Consider the following 23,078-nt stretch of genomic DNA (forward strand, 5'->3'; position numbering starts at 1 on the left):
CCAGAGCGGCTGCGGAGGGGCTGCCTCCTCAGGCATGGTCCTGGGACAGGGGCCACACCCGGTCCACGTTTGGGTGCCCGAAACCCAGCACAGGGCCTCGCAGAGACCAGGCTGCTGTGGAACAGTGGTGGAAGCCGTGGAAACCAGACAGGGGAGGGATGGAGGGAAGGACAGGTGGAAGGACTGCAGACAGACAGACACACAGGCCTTGGTCTGGCAGTCAGCGACACTGAGTGAGTGTCTGCCCTGCCGTGGACTCCCTATACGTCACCTTTCTGCATCCTGTCTCGGTTTCCTCGTCTGTCAGAAAGGCCAGCTGTACCTGCTGCAGGAGGGCTGAGGGAGGGCTCAGCCAGCACTTTGTAAACTGTGGGGTGCTGCATGGAGGTCAGGGGCCCTCAGGGACTTACTCCATGCCACAGAGCAGGTGGGAACAGCGGTGCCTTCCAGATCTGGCAGCTTCCCCCTCAGTGCCACCTCCCGAGAAGGCTGGACACAGGCCCTGGGGGACTTGGGCCCTCGTCCTCATTTCTGCCTGCCCCGGGAGCACAGACCCTGGAGCAGGCCCCAGCCCAGGATCCCCGAGCCGTCAGCCATGTTCGTGCCTCCATCCCCCCTGTTTAAGAAGGCGTTTGTCGTAGCCCCTACTTGCTGGGTTGTTGGGAGTACCAGGTAAAGAAAGCCCCGTCAGCGTGCCGGGCAAGGTGCCTGGTACCGCAGAGATGCTCAGGCACTGTGGTGACAGCATCATTACTACTGGCCTGGGTCCCAGCAGCGAACTTGCTCTGCTGCCCTCCCATGATGGAGGAGACCTTTGCAACTGTCAAGGTCACGGTGGGGTGTGGGGGCAGGGGCCTGCCAGCCCACCGGCCCCTGACACCCCGTCTCTGTGTGGCAGATGTGGACGAGTGTGAGCTGGGCACACACAACTGCCAGGCAGGCTTCACGTGCCAGAACACCAAGGGTTCCTTCTACTGCCAGGCGCGCCAGCGCTGCATGGAGGGCTTCCTGCAGGACCCCGAGGGCAACTGTGTGGGTGAGCAGGGGCTGCGGGGGCTGTGGCCGCTGGCCGGGGGGGCTCTGGGAGGGCTCGCTGGGACCTGGCCCCGGGATGCACTTGCGAAACAGAACTCTTGAAATCCTGACCTGTCTGACCTTGGCTGAGTTCCTACACTTGTGGCCTCAGTTTACCCTTCTCTGGGATTGGATGGTATGAATGTCTATCAGAGGTTTTTAACCAAGCTAGCAGTAAGGAATATCTTTATATCTTGACCTGGTACACACACATACACACACACACACAGCTGGAACAGAGATTCCGCAAAATATCTTTATATCTTGACCTGGTACACACACACACACACACACACAGCTGGAACAGAGATTCCACAAAACGTTACCCTACTACATGGGATCCTAGCTAAAATTTCTATTTGCAGATAATGTTAGTGAGACATATGGGGTCGAGCTCATTCCACACTCATGGGTCAAGACCTGCAGTTTGGCACATGGTGGCCTAGTTGTCCTCGCGTGGGTCTGAGATCTCACACTCTCCCCACCTCTCTTTACCTCCTTCCACAACACTGCTGGCCTGCAGCCTCACCTTCCCGGAGCTGCTGATGATGTCGGGTCCAGAGGCGGGGCGCCAGAGCCCCTGCGGGACTGACGGCATCTGCAGCAGGCATGGTCAAGGCGGCGCTCAACCCTGTGTGTGGTGGGGGGGGAGGCAGGTGAAAGATGCAGGAGAGGTGGAAAGACAGGCAGGTGTGCAAGGCCAGCCGCTGGCTGTGGACAGAAACTGGGGTGTGTTAGAAACAGCTTCCATCGCACACCCTTCCCTCACGCGGGCAGCTGGTGGGACAGGTGTCTCCATCTTACAGGGGAGACACTTAGGGACAAGAGGAGTGTTGGCTTTATCTGAAGCCTTTCTCAAGACTCTGGGGGGGTCCCTCTAGCCATTCTGGGAGCTGGAGCTGTTTCTGGGATACCCCTTAACAGCTCCTCACCATGTGACTCTGGCAGTGGCACGAGGGCTGTGGGCACGAGAGGGTCCCTGCGATCCTCAGCCAGGGTCAGGGAAATGTGGGGGTGGGGGTCTGCCCAAATGCCAGCAGTTCTTCAGTGATTCATTCATTGACAGTGTTTTCAGAGCACTTACTATGTGCCTGGTTCTAGATGTCAGGGAGTTATAGCACTTCACTGAGACATCTTGGAGGAGGAGGGACTAAGCAAACACATTTATAGAAGTGGCAGTTATTCAAAGGTGCTTTGATAAATAATAAAACAAGTAGGGGATGGAATCTTAAAGGGGGGCTCATCTACCTAGAATGGTTGGGGGCCTCCCTGAGGAGGTGACATTGGGGCAGGGACCTGAGCAAGAGAGGGAGCCAGCCATGCAAATATCAGAGGGCAGTGTGTGCCTGAGAAGGGGGGACAGCATACGCCAAGGCCCTGTGGTGGGCTGGGGGCATCTTGAGATGATGAGGCCAGTGAGGCTGGGGCAAAGTGTGAGGGAGAGATGGAGGATGAGCTTGACAGGTTGGCAGGAAGAGCCAGAGCAGGGGCGTGACTTACTGTAGTTACCCTAGAACTCAGCTTCAAGTTCTAGGGGGGCCACTGCCTTTAACCGCCTCATCAGGGCAGCTGTGAGACTAATGTAGGAAGAGCTCGGCAGGTGCTTAGGTTCTTGGAGGAGAAGGCCCTGGGGTCATAGGACACAGGAGGGGGACACTCTCATCCCACAGCCCTGTCCAAGGCTGATCTGGATCCCCAAAATGGCCACCTCTGGGTGTGGCCCTGGACTCAGAAGCCAGGATGCGGGGAGGGGCCGTGCCAGGCTCCCTGTCACCTCCATCCCTTCTGCAGACATCAACGAGTGCACGTCGCTGGCTGAGCCGTGTCGGCCAGGTTTTAGCTGCATCAACACCGTGGGCTCCTACACGTGCCAGAGGAACCCGCTGCTCTGTGGGCGTGGCTACCACGCCAACCAGGATGGGACCAAGTGTGTGGGTGAGGCCCAGCACCTCCCTGCCTGCCTTCCACCCAGCCTGGGGCTTCCTGGGCTCCTCGGCCCGTGGGCGGCCCTGGCCGAGGGGGAGCCTGGGCCTCAGGGTGCCCTGCTCGCCTTCCCTGGCAGACGTGAATGAGTGTGAGACGGGGGTGCACCAGTGCGGCGAGGGCCAGGTGTGCCTCAACCTCCCTGGCTCCTACCACTGTGACTGCAAACCCGGCTTCCAGCGGGACGCCTTCGGTCGGGCCTGTGTCGGTAGGTGGGCCCTGGTGGCCGGGAACCCCTCTGTGGCGCCCACCTGCCCCGGCCCTGCGCCGGGCCAGCCCTCAAGCCTCCTCCTCCTTCCTGCGGCCCTGTCCTCCGCCTTGCTCTGCTGCTCCTCTTGGCTCTGGTCTCCTCTGCTCCTCTCAGCATGGCCGTCACCCTCCTTTCTTGCCTCTCGCCGTGTCTGTCCGTCCCTCTGTCTCTGCCTCCAGCCTCCTTCCAACACTCCTGCTGCGTTTCTCCCCGGCCCCTGGTCTTGTTGCCTCTCCTGTTCCCTGTCCAGGTTCCTCCCTGTCTCTCCCTGTGGGTCTCTGTGTCCCCGTCCTCACCCAACCCCGCTTCTACCTGGGGGTGGAGGGAGCTGGCTCCCAGGCCCCTTCTGCCCTCCCTGCGGGCCGCCCACCCCCTGCCTGCCGCCCGCCCGCCCGCAGACGTGAACGAGTGCTGGACCTCGCCGGGCCGCCTGTGCCAGCACACGTGTGAGAACACGCTGGGTTCCTACCGCTGTTCCTGTGCCATCGGCTTCCTGCTGGCTGCAGATGGCAAGCGCTGTGAAGGTACTGCTGACCCGACCTCTGACCCCGCACAGAGGCCCCCACCATGTAAAAAGCCCAAAGCCCTGCCAGCCCCCAGCTTCATACCTTCCCCGGCCCCATCCCTACCTCACACCGCTTCTCTACCTCTGCCGAAGCCCTCCCAGAGGGCCCAGGGTCCGGCCATCTCACACCAGAGGGGCTGGGTTTCTCCATCGTCTGCACCCCCACACAGGAGCTCCTTTCAGGCAGGGATGACAGCCCAGCCTCGGCCCCTTAGTCGGTTCTGATCCTGGTCATGATTGCACAGCCCGGGGGTCCAGGCAAGGAACAGAAGCGAGTGAAACATGACATCAGGCTCAGGCCAGCTGGAGAGCCCAGTGGTCATCAAGAGGGAGTGGCAGCCACACAGCACCTGGAGATGGTCCTGCCCAGCAGTGACAGTCCAGGCTGAGCCGATCTTGGTTTTTCAGTTGCTAGAAATGTAGCTCTCTAAGTAAAAGCTGCTGGTTTTTACATGTTACGATAGATTTAAACTTCTAAAAAACACACCGTGAGTTACACCAAGCATATGAATGGGCTGGGCCCTGCCCACGGGTCAGGGGGTAGGTGAGGGAAGAGGATGTGGGTCTCTAGCCCCACCTAGCCTGGAGGTGCTTTCTTTACTTCCCTCCTGGGGAGGGGAGCCTGCGGAGACCCCTGAGCTGGCCCTCCCATGGGACAGCACCAGCCCAGGGGCAGGGCAGTATGACCAGGACCGGCTGCCTCAGAGGGCATATGGAGGGCCCCCCAGAATAGACCTCGCCACATTCATTCCTTCGTCTGTGTTCTGATCACCTGTGAGCCCCTCCTCCAGGCCAGGCTGGGTGCAGCGAGCTGCGGGCATGGGTCTCGAATGGTGTGGCTCATTCACTCGCTTCTTGGCCCTTCTGCCTTTGCTGCCATCATCCCTGCTTCAGGCAGCTTCTCTGCACCCTCTGTGGCTGGAGGTCAGAGACCCAGAGATGAAGCCAGTGTGGCCCCTGGCGCCAGAAGCTCAGAGCCCAGTAGAGAAGATGATGGCTCATTTTATGTGAACGCCACGTGTGTTGGGAAATTCTGAGGGGGATCTGGACGTGAGTCAGACGGCGGCCCACCAAGCCCTGTGTGACCCACTTCCCCTGCTCCTCTCCCCTGGCCCCCTCTGCTCTGACCACACTGGCCTCCTTGCTGTCCTCGAGGTCACGAGGCACACTCTCACCATAGGGCCTTTGCTCTTGCTGTGCTTTCTGCCTGGAACGCTTCCCCCAGTTGCCCACATGACTACAGAGCTGCAGCCTCCCAGACACTCTCTCTGTCCCCTCTCTACTCTTTCCCCACAGTGCTTGCTCCTTGGACGTACTAGTTATTTGACTCATTCAATTAGCCCTCCCCCTCCTTTCCCAACACACATGGCAACGGCAGCTCCACGAGGTGGAGATTTTGTCTTGTTCGTGGCTAAGTCCCCAAATTCAGCACAGGCCCGGCACATTGTAACAGCTCAGCATTTCTTGGTTGGATGAGGGAAAGCCAAGTGCCAGCCCTCGCCGAGCTCAGAGCCCAGTGGATGTTCCATCTGAGCCATGAGTTGACCTTCCCCTCACGTACTCGCACACCGTTTGGCTCATGTGCCCACACGTGCAGCTCTGGTTCCTCCCGCCCCCAGCCCCATGCAGAGCCAGGCGTGAGGATCAGGGCAGGCTGGTGAGGCCCCAGAGCTTGAGGGGGTCCTTATTAGCACCTAGATGATGCCTCCCAGAGCCATCTCTACCAGCTGTTATGGCCTCTCAACGGGGCAGCATCTAGCTCCCCACTGGGGAGATCTGAGCCCGATCTGGGGCTGCCTCCTCCAGGCAGCAGGCCGAGACCCCACCAGCAAGCTCCAGCCCTGGCCCTGCCCCAGCTGCATGGCCCAGGTGGGCTCCTTGCCCTTTTCTGGGCCTCTAATTCCCCACTGGCCCTTAAGAGAGGCTGGAACGAATGGCTTCCCAAGATACGGCTCTAAGTAAGCTGGGACCTCAGCCCTCGCCGCTGGGCTGGGAGGCCTCTGCCCTGACCACAGGCCAGTGTCCCCACAGATGTGAACGAATGTGAGGCCCGGCGCTGCAGCCAGGAGTGCACCAACATCTATGGCTCCTACCAGTGCTACTGTCGCCAAGGCTACCAGCTGGCCGAGGACGGGCACACCTGCACAGGCAAGTCCTCTGCCCAGGGGCCCCCTGCCCGAGAGGCACCCCTTGCCCGTGTGCCCGCTTCCCAGAGACTCCCTGCTGGGCCACGGACACAGGACACACAGAGGCTTCAGCCTCATGTTAGAACTGGATTCCCAGCCCTGCGATGTCCTTGGCTGTGTGACCTTAGGCTCCTCCTCTGTAAGGTGGAGGTGATGGTCCTGGCCTCAGCGGGATGAAGGGTGAGGTTACATACCTTGTCCAGGCCTGTGTCTGATACCTTATGGGCCCTGCACTGCTAGTAGGAATCATGGAGTGAGCACTGGAATGGGAGTTCTCTTTTGCTGTGTGGCCATTGGCAACTCTGTTCCCCTCTCTGAGCCCTGTCGTCCTCATCGTTGAAATGGGCCCCTAGGCTCCAGGGCTGCGGCAGGGCTGGCATGACTGTCCGCGGCTGGGCCCTGTGGGGACAAGGGGTTCACCAGGGGCCGAACCTCTTTCTGACAGACATTGACGAGTGTGCTCAAGGTGCCGGCATCCTCTGTACCTTCCGCTGTGTCAACGTGCCAGGGAGCTACCAGTGTGCGTGCCCAGAGCGGGGCTACACCATGACGGCCAATGGGAGGTCCTGCAAGGGTAAGCAAGGAGGACCCTGCCCCACCAGAGTCTCGGGCAGGCTCTGAGCAGCTCGCTGTGTGATTGGAACTCTGACACCTACGACACAAACATGGAATGGCCGATGCCCCTAGTGGGTATATTAACCAAGGTCTGTGCCTGGGTTGAAGAAGGAGACAGTCTTTCTGCTGTTTGACTCAGCCTGGGCTCAGCTGTGAGCCCTCTCCTAGGAGAGGGACAGGGATCCTGAGGGGTGGATCCTAAAAGGAGACCTGTCCAGTGGAGAACCTGAGGAGGTCTCCGGGGTCCCAGGGTCTGTCCCCAAGCACTGCATCTGCTAACCTTGCATGCAGAAAGACATTGTCCCAGCCAGAGCTGTGTAGAGCTGGGTAGGGCTGCACGGGGCTTCCCATCACTAAGGGCATACAAACTGGCTAGGCAGTCACCTATTTTTGCAGTTTGCAACTACTTTCCTGGATGGAGACCGGGTTCTGTGACGTCTAATCTTCCTTCTATGCTGGGGAGTCACGATACTAAGTTCAGTTCCATTGGGACTTACTGAGGCCACCAAATTCTAGGCCTGGCAAGCCACCCGGGGAAGGTGGAGGGGTCTAGAATTCACTTGGGCAGGACACAGGAATATCCGCGCCCTCCCCTCCCCCCCACACAAGAAGTGACCACTCAGGGCTTCACAGCGCAGCCCGCCTGCCCTCCTCTTGGCCTGCGTGACTGACTCTTCCCTGGGTGGTGGGGCTAAGAATACAGAGTCCCCTGGGTTGCAGCTTTGGTCCACCAAGGCAGGCACTCGTATTCCTACAGGCCCAGGGGTCAGAATCGGTCCTGGGCAGGGTACAGAGTTAGACCAGTGTCGTTCAGCCTGGTGGTTGCTACCTGTAAATGGGTCCTGAGATCATTTTGGTAGATCTCAGCTGGCTGGTTTTGGGGTTTTGTTTTTTTTTTTAATTAGTGAAGAACAAAATATAGGATCAGCTAGGGTGCAGTGGACAGAGTAGATCAGGGAGCACCATACCTGTGCAGACTGTTCCAGTCCATATATGTATACTTAGTCTAATGCAAAAGGATTCTTTACCATAGGTTGATGTAAAGAAAAAATAAAAAACCCCAAGTGAGGGTAGGTAAATCATGGTCGTGGAGGCCTGGTAGGCTCACAGAAGCTGACCTCCCTGGCTGCAAAGCCCTCTGCTTTTTAGTTTAAAAAAGAGTAAGTATGGGCTCCATCAAAGGTAAGGATTTTGCCCTCCATCAGCTGAGTTGTATGGGACACATGGCTTTATGTTCCTAGAATAGGATTTCATTTTAGAGAACAAGGCTCTGTTCCACTTGATGGCAGAACACAGGTGGGGTCCCTTCTCAGAAGTCCAGTCAGACCCTGCAGTGACTTTGCTCTTGAAAACCTGTTCGAGTCCGGGATGGTCTCTCCCCAGCCCATGTCCGCTGGGGTCTGTGGGCTGCCTGGCCAGCTGACAGCGTCTCTGTTGCCACCAGAGAGGGCTCCCTGGGCCCGGGTGCACGGCTGCTCTCACTGGCCCTGGTGCATCTGACCCTCAGCACCCATCTCTGGCTGTGGCCCCTGCAGCTGCTTGTGCTTGCCCCCATCCCTGGTCACTGCATCCTCCTCCCAGGGGTGCCCCCCCCGCGAGGCCCAGGTCCCCTCTCTCCAGTTCCTGCTGCAGCCCCCATCAGGAGGTCAGGCGAGAGCGAGGTACATGTGATGCCTTTGCTGCCCCTCCACACTGTCTTGCTGGAAAAGTCTCTGCGCTGTCACAGGGTGGTCAAGGACAGAGCGCGGGCAGGGTGGTTCTGCCTGGTCGTGTCCACTTCCTGAGTCACCTGTGGTGCCCACGTCTGCAGCCGCTGACCTTCAGAGCTAAGTGGTGGCCCTCTCTGTGCTCCGTGGTCCTGTTCTGACTCAGGCCAACCACGGAGGTCTCGTGGCTCCAACGGGAGGATGGGAGGACAGCCGTGGGAGAACAGAGGGTTCTGGTTAACATGTCACAGTAAATCCTGCCCCTCTTCAGTGGTTAAAAAAAAAAAAGTGGGGACAGAAAAACGTGAAGGAATTGAGACTTGGCAGTGTCTCCTAGAATACATACTCCGTGCAGGCAGGGCCATGACCCTCATTCATCAGCACACAGGGCAGCGTCCAGCGCGTAGCAGGTGCTTCTTGAACGCTCAACCCCTCGACTGAACCGAGCGGCAAGTTCTGCTGATACTTGGATGCATCTTTTCCCAGTACCTTGTTATGCCAACATACATACAGTATGTATATATACGATATAATAGGAGTTAAGGTCATGCGGAAAATAACCTTGAATTCTGCCTTTGTTTTGTTTTGAATATATGTAAAGCCCTTATCAGCAGTCCACTCACAATGGGCTAGCTCTTAGCAACGCTATTAATCTGAGCACTGACTTTGTCCCCTATTCCTCCCCCATCTGGGTTGTGGGTGGCACTTGGCTGTCTCAGCTGGGGCTGCAGTGACACCCCTGAGGATATGGCCTTGTCCAGCTCTCCCTTTGGCCTGACCTCTCCAAGAGAGGCTCCAGGGATGAGGATGCCACAGACACAAGGGGCGAGGACTCTGGGGTCATAGGGAAGTCCTGTGACAGCATGGTGAGGCCAGGCTACAGGGGTGCTGACCCTTGGCTCTCCTCCCTCCTACTACAGCACTGGGCCGGCAGACAGCAAGAAGCAGCTCCCTCCCCATTCCCGCCACACCCCTGCCCAGGATCAGGGGCAGGACTTCCTGCTCACCAGTGTGGGCAGCCTTAGTATCACTGGGGCCAGAGGGGGAAGAGCAGGGGCCCTCCCTTCATGTGGATTCAGTTAATGAACCATCAGGACAATAACCGCGCCCATCCTGGCCCCACTGGCTCCTGCCCTGTTTTCTCCCACTCGCCTCTGTGCCACCCTGGGAAATCGGGATCATGACCCAGTTTGCAGAGGAGGAAAGGGAGGGGGGCTTGGAGAGGTGAATGAATGTCAGCTGGTCTGTCGCCACAGAGGGTGGTGGCCAACTGCCTGGAGTCAGCATGTGAGGATGGGAAGTGACACCGTTCCTGCCTCGTGGGGTTGTGAGGACAAATGAGTTAATGAGCGGAGAGGGCCCCGAGCATCGGATGGACATCAGGCGTAGACTTGGGATGCAGTTGGCTTCTGTTGTTACAACTTTCCTGGCGTTCCTGTCACGCTGCTCTTCTAAGGAGTCCGTGTGGCATCGGGACTGGGTCCCTGGCTTCCAGCCCTAGCTGCCTGCTGACCGCTGTGTGACCTTGAGCGAGCCTGTGCCCCTCTCTGGGCCTCAGTTCCCTCCTGTGTCCGGGGAGGCCTGTGGCCCTCACCCTACAGGCCTGGCATGAGGATTGAGTGAGGAGAAACCCCTAAACTGGATCAGTGTGGAGGATTGGAGCAAGAAACCAGAAGCCTCCCAGGGAAGCTCCTGATAGGCTCTGCCCCACCTCACCCCAGCAACGGCCCCTGGCGCCTCCCTCAGCTGAGCCGCTAGTCTTCACGGAAAGGGTCTGTGGAACCCATTTATTTGATCTTACTTGTCTTGCAGGTTGCCTGTGCACGAACACGCCCCAAGTTTGCTTCTCTGAGCTTCTGTCAGATTCTTACCTATATGTCTCTGTGTGTGTGTGTGGGTGTGTGTCAGCATCCGTTTATGTCTGTGATTCTGTGTACCTGGGTGCGTATGCTTGAGCATAGGGGCGTGCTTAACCTCATGCCTGTCTGTGTGAGCGTGCACAGGAGGTGGGAGCAGGTCTGCGCAGCTTTGGGGGGCATTCGTAGCTGCGCATCTCAGAGTCCGTACTTACAAGTGATGGGTCTGACACTTCCATCCAGCAGTATGTGTGGGGCACCTGCTCTGTGCCAGGCACTCCGCTAGTTGCTGGGGACACCACGGGACCAAGAAAGACACACATCCTGCCCTTCTGGAGCTCACACTGAGGAAGGGGAGGTTGGACACAGAACAGACATACGAAGTAGCGTGTGTTTCCAAGCAGGACAGGCAGTAGAAGGAGAATAAAATGGGAGGGGGACCACTGTAGGGTGGTCAGGGAGGGCGTCCTGCAGGGGGTGACCCTGAGCTGAGACCTAAAAGATGAGAAGAAGCCAGCCATGGGAAGATGTGGGGAAAGTGTTTCAGTAGCAGAAACAGCATGTGCAAAGCCCCTGGGGTGGGATGGGCATCGGGGTGTTGGAGCAGCGCAGAGACATCCAACAGGCTGCAGCCCAAGTGGAAGGAGAGGAGCTCAGAGAAGGGCCAGAGGGGTGTGCATGAAGGGACTCGGCTTTTATTCTGGGAGCGTGGGAAGCCTTCAGGGGACACAGATGATTTATTTTAAAGCGAGGTCCTCAGCTGCTGGGTGTGGAGTGGACAAGGTGGGTGTGTGTGGTGGAGGGTGGTGGGGAGCTGTGTGCTTGCAGCCAGGACCAGCTGCCCTGAGACCCAGGCCTCCAGCGTGGGCTGTGGTGGTTTGGACGAATGCCCCCAGCTGAGGGGTCCCCATCATCACCCTCCTCTTCTACCCCCCCAGACCTGGACGAGTGTGCACTGGGCACCCACAACTGCTCTGAGGCCGAGACCTGCCATAACATCCGGGGCAGCTTCCGCTGCCTGCGCTTCGAGTGCCCTCCAAACTACGTCCGGGTCTCCGAAACGTGAGTACCCCTGCCCGGCCTTGGGCCAGGGACCCCTGCACCCCTCTTGGGCTGCCAGTCTTCACCCCTCCTGCTCTTCACAGGTCCACACGGCTGGGTCTGTGGTCTGATCACACAGGGTACAAATAAAAGCACCTTGCAGAAAGCTTAGAGCAAAGGGAACAAAGGGAAGACAACTCACAGAAAATCTCCATCCCCTTCCCTCCTTCCACGCGCACACACACACAATATACTAGCTAGCGATTGTTGTGTAACACGTTATCCCAACACGTAGCACCTTTCCATGACAACCAGTTATTATCCCCCTGTGGTTTGGAGGGTCAGGAAGCTGGGAGCAGCTTAGCTGGGTGGTTCTGGCTTCAAGTCTCCTGGAGACATGTCATCTGAAGGCTCGAGTGGGGCTGCAGGACCCTGTCACTCAGCCACGTGGCTCTGGGCAGCAGGCTCCTTGCCATGGGGGCCTCTCCGTGAGGCTGCTGGTGATGTGGCTTCCCTGGCATGGGTCATCAGGAGAGCAGGTGACAGTCCTTTGTAACCTAACCTAACGTTAGAAGTGACACACTGTGTCACGGGCACACAGTCCAGCACTGCGAGAGGTGGGGGGTACCCTGAGGATACCCTGACCACACAAGGTGTGGCCACCAGGAGGTGGGACACCCAGGACCATCCTACAGACCGGTGACCACACTTCTTACTGATCACTTCTTGGCATTTTGCCGTATTTCCTGTCCTTTACTAAACATACTTTTTCATAAAGCACTTTCGTGTTTCCTATAATTCAGTTGTCTTCCACTTTATTTTACTTTGTAAGGTATTTTCCATACTCATGTTTTTATAATTGCAAATGGGACACGTGCTTATAAAAATATTTCCATAACAAAAGTGGGTCAAGCAAAAGCTCTTGCCCCTGCCCCCAGCTGGATGTGACGGCCTCGGAGGGCGCTCACCTTCCCTTTTACGCTGGCACGAGGTGCTGGTGACTCTGCGGTCACACATGTGCTCAGCTGGGCCCGGCTTGCTGCTTCTACCTCATGGCTGCCCTGTGGCACATTGCCCTGTTTCACTGTCACATACCCTCTGACGTCCATGTGCATGCATGTCGGGACATTTAGGGGAGTGTGTCTAGGTGACCTGGACAGGTCCTCCCTTCTCTGGGTCTTAGCTGCCCCGTCTGGAACATGGGGGTGAGAGCAGCACCAGCCTGGGGTGGGTGTGCGCACGAGATGAGTAAAGGGATGCATGGGCTTGGCACGGTGCATGGCGTGACGTAAGCACCGTGTCACTTCCACTCGTTGCTGGTGGCATGGTTGTCGTCGTGGCACCCGTGTGGCCCTGTGCTGCCGTGGTACACCAGGTGGGGACTCTGCTCAGAGGATCCTCTAGAGCTGCTGAGCCCTGACGCCTAAGCAGCGTCCATTTTGGAATCAGTGAACTTGTGGAGAGTGACTTAATGAGGTAGGGGTGACAGTGGCTCTGAGAGCCAAGAAGGGACAGATTGATGCTGTGCTCAGAAATCAAGCTCTTAGACCCCCTGTGGGATTTGGTGGAGGTTCCCTCCTCATTGTCATTGTCCTGTAGCATGGCCGAGTCTCGAGGCTTCCTAGGGAGGGGGTGACTTGGAGCTCCAGGTGGGCCAGCGGCCCTGGTACTCAGAGAGGCTTCCCCTGGGAAAGGGCAGGCTACCCTGAGTCAGAAATGGAGACAGCTCCAAAGGAGAGTCAGTCATGGAAGAAAAGGAATTTGGAAAATGGTGAAACAATCAAAACACCATGCCCAGGGAATCTGTGCAAATGGGAAGTGTGCAGGTGAAAACAAAACGGAGGAAGGCGGGTCAGAATGAAGGGAGGAAGGAAGAAGACAGGGAGGAACGTGTGGCTAAGGGCTGCTAACACAGCGTCCCAGGCGCCGTGTGAAGCCCTGCATGCCCATTAACTCACCCCAACCAACGGGCGAGACCACAGGCTATTATCCCACCTCACAGATGAGGAAACTGAGACCCAGAGAGTTAAGGCGACTTAGCAGAATAGAGCTGGCGACGGAGCCGGGCCACTTGGCCCTGAGCCTGCCGCTGAGGCCTGCGCCATGTCCGGGCCTGGTGGCCGTCAGGGGTGGGAGCGCCCCCCCCGCCACCCCCCCGCCCCGGGCCCGCTGACCACGTCCCCCGTGCCCCCCACAGGAAGTGCGAGCGCACCACGTGCCACGACTTCATGGAGTGCCAGAACTCGCCGGCGCGTATCACCTACTACCAGCTCAACTTCCAGACAGGCCTCCTGGTGCCGGCGCACATCTTCCGCATCAGCCCGGTGCCCGTCTTCGCGGGCGACACCATCTCCCTGACCATCACCAAGGGCAACGAGGAGGGCTACTTCGGCACGCGGCCGCTCAATGCCTACACGGGCGTGGTGTACCTGCAGCGGCTGGTGCGCGAGCCCCGGGACTTCGCCCTGGACGTGGAGATGAAGCTCTGGCGACAGGGCTCCGTCACCACCTTCCTGGCCAAGATGCACATCTTCTTTACCACCTTCGCGCTGTGAGGCACACGTGCCTGCCCGAGCGCCCTGCGGCAGCCGCGGAACCCCGGGATCCCTCCGCAGTGTCCCCGCGCCAACCTCTGGGCCACCTGCAGGCGCTCGCCATTCTGCGGTCGCTGAACGCAGCATATGCAGGGCCGGGTTATGGTGGTGGGTTTTACTATAACTCTGTAAATTAACTTAATTTTGCTGACCCATTTCCTCCTGGATTCCTGGGCTTCTCCTGTGTCCCGCCCCGCCGGAGGGCGCTTAGCAACAGGAAGTGTGCCTAGACTTTGAGGGCAGTTCAAGGTCACAGTAGGTGCTCCGTGGGTGGAGTTAGAGGGCCGAAGACTGGAAACCCAGCGACCACGTTGGGGTGTTTGGACTTAACTGAGTGGCCTGTCCCCAAAGCTGATATTCCATTTCATATTCCACTGTGATTAGCTCTTTACTTTAAAAAAAAAAAAATCATTTTGAGTGTTTTTTAATTATAAAAGTAGTATGCACACATTGCAAAAAATATATTCAAATAGTACCAAAGGGTTATAAAGTAAAAAAAAAATGAAAAAAAGAAAAACACCCTTATTTTGTAAAGTGTTTGTGTTAGATGTTGGTATCTGCATGTCTCAGGCCGGTTTGTCGATCATGATGGTCCTTGATGTCTTATTCAAGGCATTAGCCCCCACCCGGGAGTTCTTTTCTTGGGGGTGAAGGGATCACAGTGTAAACAGTGCTAGCTTTGGGATCCTTTCCTCATATTTTACTACAACTTTGCCTCCTCCTCCTTCCCCAGAGGTGGCCCCCCACGGGTTTGTCACTCTGGATTTCATCTGGAGACTGCAGTCCTGGTCCTGGTCACTGGGCCCTGAAAACATCAGGTCAGACAGAGGACTCGGACAGGCCCCCGAAGGCTGAGAGAATTCATCTTTCCTCGCTGCCCCGTGTAGGTTTCTGGGGCTTTGAGGCTGCAACAGACCAGGAGGGCTGAGAAGGTGCGGCGCCGGGGCCCCAGTCTGAGCCCCCCCACCACATGCACGCTGCCGGTCCCCTTGACTCTTTCTCTAAGCCAGTGGATTTCCGGTGCAGGCAGTGTGTGACCCTGGGGGTCTTGAACTGAATGTGGTGGGCAGCAGCCGCCATTGAAGCGCCCGGCTAGAACGGACAGTCTCACAACGCTCCGCACCTGGGGGGGGGGGGGGGGGCACATGTCAGGACACAGTGGGTAGAACGTGCGCGTGTGCCACCAGCTCTGGTGGGTGGTGCTGGGACACAGAGTGCAGCGGGCCCGAGGGGGACGGTGGTGAACTGAGAGCGCATGCCCTGGGAGGAGGAGGCAGGACACAACTCCAGCCATCCCGCCTTCTGGAAACGCGCACCCGCGTGGCGGGATGCTCTCATTCTTCCAGACAAGCTCCCAGACTGCATTTTGATGTAAAATCTTCCAATTTAAGATGTGGTGATTATTTAAAACTTTGTAGCAGCAGGAACGAGCCAGCCCCGGAGCTTGCTGCTGTAAGCCTCCCCTGGAGGCCTCTCTGTCTCGTGGCCTTTTCTCCCCTCCCTGCCCCTCCCTGGCTCCGTCCCCAAGGCCACGTAGCAGGAGCCAGGATTTCCTTCTCGCGGCCTTGGCCATCTCTCTTCCATTTCCCTGGTTGTGGGGAAAACCGGAGCCAGCAACGATGTCAGGCTTGGTGCTCACCAGGCGGGGACCAGTGGGGACCGGGCCTCCAGTCTACAGGCAGGTTAGGGACACCAGCAGGGGACGGGGCTGCACCTGGCTGGCGGCAGCTGGCCCTGGCCTACACAGGCTTGGCTTCTTCCTCCAGCTCAGGGGTTACTCCCTGTGGGACCTCGAGTGAGTGACATCACCTCCCTGGATTTCATTCGCCTCATCAGTGGAGGGGGGTGTCCACAAGTTTTCCCTCACGGGGCCGCGATGCCACTAGAACGAGCAACATACCTACAGCATCCAGCTGGGTGCCTGGAGGCTCTTGGAAAACGAGTTTTCCTTCTGACTTCAGAGGTTCTAAGGTTCGCTGATTCTAGAGTTCCGTGTCTACAAGGAGTTTGGCAAGCCACAGTTTGAGGGACTAGGCCCTACAAGACTGCCCTCACTCCGGACGCCAGACACAAACTTGGGGGTCCCCACGACCACCCTCAGGTTCGTTAACTGAACAACTCAGGGAAGCGCCAAACTTAGGATGACAGTTCTGTTAGGATAAAAAGCATACAAACTGAAATCATCCAAGGGGAATGGTGCATAGGGCAGAAAGGAGGGGTGCATGTCCCCAGGATGTGTCCCTTTCCTGGCGTGATGGGTGACAGTTTGTGCAAAGTGTGACCAACCAGGAAGCTTTCAGTATCCAGCACTTTCATTCAAGTTTGCTCATACTGCAGCCTGACTGACCTATAGTGTCCAGTCCCTCCTGCAGGTCTGAGTTGATACGGCATGTCCCAAAGCCCGCCTCCTCAGTCACATTATTAAACTGTCCACTGCCCCACGTCCCCAGGCAAAGCCAGTCCTGTCAGGACCTTCCAAGGGCCTAGAGCTCACCTCCCTTAGTTGAGGGCAAAGGCCAGCTCTGCCTTTAGGTCCTAAAGCTGAATTCCAGCCCCCTGGCCCCTGGCCCAGGCTTTCTGATAGTGGAGTGATCATATCTGGGCACCTGTGTTTAGCATTAACTTGCTTCACCTCCTGATGTGCTGCTGTGTGTACCTTATGATAAACTTGGGCAGGACTGTTTAGCATAGAAATGAGCTAGTGGTTAGCCAAATCCAGCCAAATCCAGTTCTTTCTCAGGCCGGCTTTTCTAGCAGTAGTGCATCCTGAGGAGGCTGGAGCTCAGTGCTGCAACTTACTCAAGGCCATGGCCATCGGTGTCAGCATGGAAACCCACCCACAATGCCGCAGCAGGTGGGGGTCACCTGGAGAATAAGACTGGGTCCCATGCTGTCATTAGCACCTCGTCCAGCCCATTGTCTCTTGTATGACTAAATGTCTCCTGGGGTGGCCCGCGCAGGTTTGCACCTTCCATTCAACCTTGTCAGGTTCCAAAGGCAGCGTCGGGAGGGCCTGGCTTCCCCCCATCTGGTATCATCGAGCTAAGAGACCATATCATCTCTTCCTCCAAGCCTCTCCCAAGATGTTAATGTAATGCCGGATAAATAGAATATCGGGTTTGTCTCATTGCATAACCCACCCATTTCTTTACCCTCAGCTACAACTCCCTTTCTCTCGGTCTGTACTCCAGTTCTTCCACCTCTGGAAGGGACGTTAGCTTCGGCCACTGTGCCCGTCTACACCGCAGGCACACGTCAGATCAACTGGCTGCAAACTCTGAGGTCCCGTGACCACCCTCAGATTCAGTAGTTCTCTAGACTCACAGAACTGAAGAAGGTGTCTTACGTATTTTTACAGTTATTACAGAAAAGGATACAGATCAAAATCAGCCAAGGGAAGAGACACGTAGGGCAGAATCCAGGAGGGTCCAAATGTGGTTTCCAGTTACGCTCTCACCGTGGAGTCCCGGATGGCATTGCCTCCTCCCAGTCTCGATGTGTGACAATCCCCCCGGAAGGATCACCCAACAGGAGGCTCGCCTGCGCCTTTGGAGTCCAGAGTCTGTAGTGGAGCTGGTTGGTGGTTGGGGCGCACACGGTGCCTGGCCCCAGGTGGCAGCACAGTCGCTAACGATTTCACCCGGATTCACCCGGAGCGGGTTGTCCCAGCGGAGGGGATGCTACAGCAGAGGTGGTGAGGCACGCAGTTGAAAAATACGAGGGACCAATGCTTACAAAGACACAGAAGTGCGTGGTTACCGCTAAGTTGCGCTGACTTGCAGAGAGACAGTGAGAGCTCTGGGGTTGTTAGCAGGTAGTGGCTGAGGGCGGGGCAGAGCCCTTCAGTGGCAGCTTACAGAGGCACCTGTCTCCTGCAGGGGAAGGGCAGAAACGGCTGAGGGCAGGCCGAAGACCTGTTTGACTGTGGGAGTCACGGAGCTCCAGGGACATTTGCTGCTCAGCCAGGGTCAGTCATGGGAACGTAAGGGCCCCAGGGTGAGACACCTGAGACCATGAAAATGGAGGGGAACATCTGGAGACGCAGAGGAGGCTTGCCACTACCCTGCAGGGCCCCAGGTGCCCCTTGGGTGCTGCTCGAGCCGCCTCTCCTGGCTGCCAGGCCCATAACTAGGGCTAAAGCCCAGCATAAGCTGGCAAGAGGTGTGCTGGGCTTGATAAAGAAGGAAAGAGACTCTACACCCAAGAATTGCAGAAATGATCTGGCAGGTGATGACGAGAGCCAGGGGAGCTCCCCGAGATGGATCTTGACGGTGCTGGACCAGCACAGCCGGAATGAGGGTCTGGATAAACATGACTTCACTGACTCGGGGGCACTTTTTTGGGGACACGGGGCTTAACACCGTGTCCTGGCAAGGAACCCAGGGGATAGGGCCTACTCACTGACAAAGTGGCGCTTCGTGGCCTGGACACAAATGATGGCTGATTCTAAGTTGTCCCAGAAGCTGCCAGCTTGGAGTGGGGCTGGAGCGGGAAAGGGGTCCACAGCGGGTGTAGGTCGCGATGCAGGCAGGCTTGCTACTTGGGCTAGACACACTCAGCCCTGAAGGGGAGCTCATGGCAAGCCCCGGGGAGGGGGGATTCGCAGTGCGGGCCCCTGGGGTGCTAGAGCAAGGCCATGCCCTCCACCGCTTGAGAAACGGCCTGTGGTGTGTTGCTGGGCCCTCGTGGAGACCACACACTTGACCACGGGCGCCATGTGGCTGTGCATCTACAGCCACCCACTCCAAGCTGCGTCCGCCAGACCCCCCAAGTCCTAGAGTTGGACGCATCCATCACGGTCCATCGTAAGATGGAAACAGGTCCAGGATCGAGCCTGAGCAGGACCGGAGGCATGAGGGGGCTTCATGAGCAGGTGGTATACACTCCTGGGTCGCCCAGGGCTGTTGTACCAAGCCTATCCCCTTTTGCCAGGTGGAGGTTTCTCTAGAACCAGCTGGAAGAGGAAGACGATGCCAGAGCTTGGTTAATGAAGGGTCAGCTCCGTACAGGTGCAGGTTGGAAATGAACGGCACCTGCGTGACAGCCACATCCAGAAGTGACCTTGAAAGACAGTGGAGAGGGGACATCTTCCCAGTGGGTGGTGCTGTGGGCAGTGAGCCCCTCATCCACTTTGCGTGGAAGGAGGAGTGGCTTGAGGTGGGACTGTAGGGGGAGTGGCCATTGAAGGGCCCTCAGGCCTGGAGCCGCTGCCCCCACGTCGCTGCAGGGGAAAGCTGAGACCGAAGCCAGCACTGTCAAAGGTGACAAATGTCCTGATGGCAGTGCTTGGGCCCCGAGCCCCGCCAGGCCTGCCGTCACAGTGGCCTTTGAATTTTCTGTCATTACTTTCTTTTCTGTGTAAGCTAGTTTGGTTGAGTTTTCTGTCAAATGCAACAGGACAACCCAACAGGATGCAGTAAAAAGTGGGGAAGGGTGTGCCAGGGGAAGGGAACGGCACGTGCAGAGCTCCCGGGATGGGGATGAAGGAGACTTGGTGAGGAGTTTGGGGTGTGACCGGAGCGGGCAGGGAGGCCTCAGATAGGACTCTGATCTAACCTTTCGGCAGTGGGGAGTGTGGCGGGGTGGGGACAGGGGCACTGTTGTGTCTTACAGACGTCCCTCTGGCTGCAGTCTGGAGAATGGATTACAGGGGGTGAAGGCAGGTCCCTACAGGGGTTGACCCCTTGGGGGATATCAGCACCTTATTGGGTTAGGACCCTTGGACCTGGTCTTATCACTCCAGCCCTATCTCCTGTCCAGGCCCCTCTCTTACTTATCTCGGGGGCAAGCCAGTGACTGACTCACTCATCAGACTGGACGAACCTGCTGGAACTATCTTAACCCAAACTGGTGACATTCACTCTAATGTTTATGCGTTCTGCCCTTCTGCGTGCCCTCTGCTCTCCAGACCCTGGGGATGGGCCGCAGTTCATGGCCGTGTGTCAGGTGGAGCCCAAGCACCATACACACACACACACACACACACACACACACACACGTGCGTGTGCACTTAGTTCCACATCTTCCAGCAGGCCCCAGCCTGCCTGCTGCTGTCCCTGCTGAGCTTCCTGGTGCCTCTGGGGCCCAGCTTGGGGGGCCTGCCCTCTCTAGGCAGAGTCGACTGGAGGCAGGGCCCCTGCACTGGCAGGGTTGGGGGCTGTCTGTGCCAATGTGCCCCATCCCAGTGCTCAGGCCTCCCTCCTGGGACCCACAAGGGATGGCCAGTGTGTCCATGCACAGAGGGTCGTGCAGGGAGCGCCTGGGGCCGCTGGCCTTTCTGTTGCATTGGTTTTCAGACCTTGGGGCAGAAGGCTGGCAGTCACCCCCACAACTGTCCCTGGGGTCTGGGTCAGCGTCCCCGTCCTGCTCCCCCAGGCCCCATCCGGACACTTTGTTGTGTATCTCTGTGTTAGGAGGAGCTTTAGAAAATGAGTACTATGACTGGGTGTGTATGTAGTTTTTAAAAAAATATTTTATTTATTTATTTGACAGAGACCACAAGTAGGCAGAGCAGCAAGCAGAGGGAGAGGGAGAAGCAGGTTCTCCGCTGAGCAGGGAGCCTGATGCGGGGCTCGATCCCAGGACCTGAGCCGAAGGCAGATGCTTAAGCGACTGAGCCACCCAGGCGCCCTGGATGTAGTTTTTAAATAAGCGTTCTACTTTAGAATAGTTTTAGATATGTAGAAAAAGTGCCAAGATAGTACAGAGAATTCCTGCACACCCCCACCCACCCAGTTTTCTCTATTGTTAGCCCCTTACACTATTCTCTGCATTCATCACAATGACCAAACCAATACCGATACACTATTATTCACTAAAGTCCACCACTCATTCAGATTTCCTTGAATCCGTGTCCTTCTTCATCCGTGGACACCACCCAGGACACCCTGTTACCATTAGTCATGGCTCCTCTTGGCCTTGATAGCTTGTCAGACTTTCTTTGTGACAACGTTGACTGTTTGAGGAGTGTTGGTCAGGTGCCTTGTAAGCTGCTCCCTCCTGGAACTCGTCTGGTGTTTTCCTCATGATTAGACTGGGATCGTGGTCTGGGGGGAGGAAGACCCCAGAGATGTCACACCGTATCAAGGTTGCAAGCTGTCAGTGTGACAAATCATTGTGGGTGTTGACCTTGACCACCTAGCTGAGGTTTCTCTCGGTGAGGTTTCTCTGATTGTAACCTTACTCTTTTTCCTTCTTCCCCTCCTGCTTCCTTTGTGCTCCTACTTTTAATTCTTTAACGGTCCCATGTTACAGTGGTCATTCAGTTTCTTCATTGCTTTGCACTTGGCACTGTTTTAAACTGTTACCATTGTTGCTATGTGGGTCTGGTCTGTGGCTGCAGAGTCCTCTGGGGGTGCCCGTGATGATGCCCAGGCTGCCCCCGGGTACCAACCCCCCAGACCCTGCCATGGGGAGCGTCCATGTCCTCGTGCGTTTGGGGCCTGTTTCAGGACTTCTCTGGACATGAAACCAGGAGCAAACTGCAGGTCATGGGGTGTCTGTATCCCTATTCTTCTTCTTCTTCTTCTTTTTTTTAAAGATCTTTATTTATTTGAGAGAGAGAGAATGAGAGACAGAGAGCATGAGAGGGAGGAGGGTCAGAAGGAGAAGCAGACTCCCTGCCGAGCAGGGAGCCCGATGCGGAACTCGATCCCGGGACTCCAGGATCACGACCTGAGCCGAAGGCAGTCGCTTAACCAACTGAGCCACCCAGGCACCCCTGTATCCCTATTCTGTGACATTTTGTTAGGCTGCCCTCCAGAAAGGCAGCATGTCAGCCTCCTGTAACCTCTGTCCCCATAGATGACACAAGCCACACTGGGGGACGAGCAGTGCCATTGCCCCTGTGCGGGAGGGGGTCTGAGCACCCCACTGGGCACCCAAGGCTTGCTTTATCCGAGTCACTGAGCTACACCACAAACCAGGGCCCCACCCAGCGAGCCGAGGTCCCCTGTGCTCCATCGCTTGGCTGGCACAATATTTGGAAAAGTTTTGAGCCAACGCTTCACATCAACTTATGGTTTCCCAAGGAAAAGTGGTTCTTTTAAAATATTTTGATTTGGTAGCCCCTGTGGCCCCTCAAAATCTCATGGCATCTGAAAAACAGACCCTGCAGAGCACTTTTCTCAGGGGAAGAGCCATCCTACAATGGGCCAGGCAGCCTGGCTGGAGGTACTAAGTGCCCCATCACAGGAGGTATGCAAGGTGGGCCAGGAAGACCAGGACATGGGATGGAGCCCTTGAAGGTCTGTCTTGTCAAGATTCCATGGTTTTGTTAGGCACACGTTCCCCCCTTCCGCTGCTCTGCAGCCAGGGCTACCGAGGCGGCTCCTTATTTTTTGGCTGAGTTCGGGCGGATCTGTGGGGCAGTGGTGCCCCCTTGTGGCTGCAGCCCCAGCCTAAGCTAATCCCCCACCAATGGCGAGGGATGGATTTGGACAGGTGGGTATGAGGGCAAGGTGTTGTTTTAATTTCAAGTTCTTATTTAAATTCTAGTTGGTTAACATATACTGTAATATTAGTTGCAGGAGTAGAATTTAGTGATTCATCACTTATAACATGTAACACCTAGTGCTCATCACAAGTGCCCTCCTTAAACCCCATCACCCATCTAGCCCATCCCCTACCCATCTCCCCTCCATCTGCCTTCAAAGGGTTCTCTATGGTTAAGAGTCTCTTACGGTCTGCTTCTTTCTCTCTTTTTCCCTCCTCTATGTTCATCTGTTTTGTTTCTTAAATTCCACATAGGAGTGAAGTCATTTGTCTTTCTCTGACTTCTTTCGCTTAGCATAATACACTCTAGCTCCATCCATGTCATTGTATATGGCAAGATTTCATTCTTTTTGAAGGATGAGTAGTATTATATATATAATATATACACCCCACATCTTCTTTATATATTCATCAGTCAGTGGACATCTGGACTCTTTCCATAGTTTGGCTATTGTCAATAATGCTGCTATAAACATCGGGGTGTATGTGCCCCTTTGAATCAGTTTTTCGTGTCCTTTGGGTAAATACTAGTAGTGCAATTGCTGGGTCATAGGGTTGTTCTATTTTTAACTTTTTGAGGAATTTCCATACTGTTTTCCACAGTGGCTGCACTAATTTGCATTCCCACCAACGGTGTAAGAGGTTCCCCTTTCTCCTTGTTAACATCCATTAGCAACAACATCTGGTGTTAATTTTAGCCATTCCGACAGGTGTG

The 23,078-nt window shown here is 56.5% G+C and overlaps 1 protein-coding gene across 3 annotated transcripts in view; it reads left to right on the forward strand.

Moving 5' to 3' along the window:
- FBLN2 (fibulin 2) overlaps window positions 1-14,256 on the forward strand; it is an 85,012-nt gene extending 70,756 nt beyond the window's left edge. For 2 of the 3 annotated variants that reach the window (XM_045904258.3, XM_045904259.3), the window contains 8 exons: window positions 899-1,036; window positions 2,866-3,009; window positions 3,137-3,265; window positions 3,706-3,831; window positions 5,904-6,020; window positions 6,504-6,632; window positions 11,174-11,297; window positions 13,474-14,256. In XM_045904258.3, coding sequence (XP_045760214.1) covers window positions 899-1,036; window positions 2,866-3,009; window positions 3,137-3,265; window positions 3,706-3,831; window positions 5,904-6,020; window positions 6,504-6,632; window positions 11,174-11,297; window positions 13,474-13,831 — 1,265 coding nt within the window. In that variant the 3' untranslated portion in view covers window positions 13,832-14,256. The remainder of the gene's footprint in view (window positions 1-898; window positions 1,037-2,865; window positions 3,010-3,136; window positions 3,266-3,705; window positions 3,832-5,903; window positions 6,021-6,503; window positions 6,633-11,173; window positions 11,298-13,473) is intronic. The other variant, XM_064591518.1, reaches the window with a different exon arrangement.
- The last annotated feature ends 8,822 nt before the right edge of the window (window positions 14,257-23,078 follow it).

The sequence above is a fragment of the Mirounga angustirostris genome, unplaced genomic scaffold (assembly GCF_029215605.1).
Source record: "Mirounga angustirostris isolate CCGP_5_RB_7025 unplaced genomic scaffold, mMirAng1.0.hap1 SCAF_1, whole genome shotgun sequence".
Taxonomy (NCBI): Eukaryota; Metazoa; Chordata; class Mammalia; order Carnivora; family Phocidae; genus Mirounga; species Mirounga angustirostris.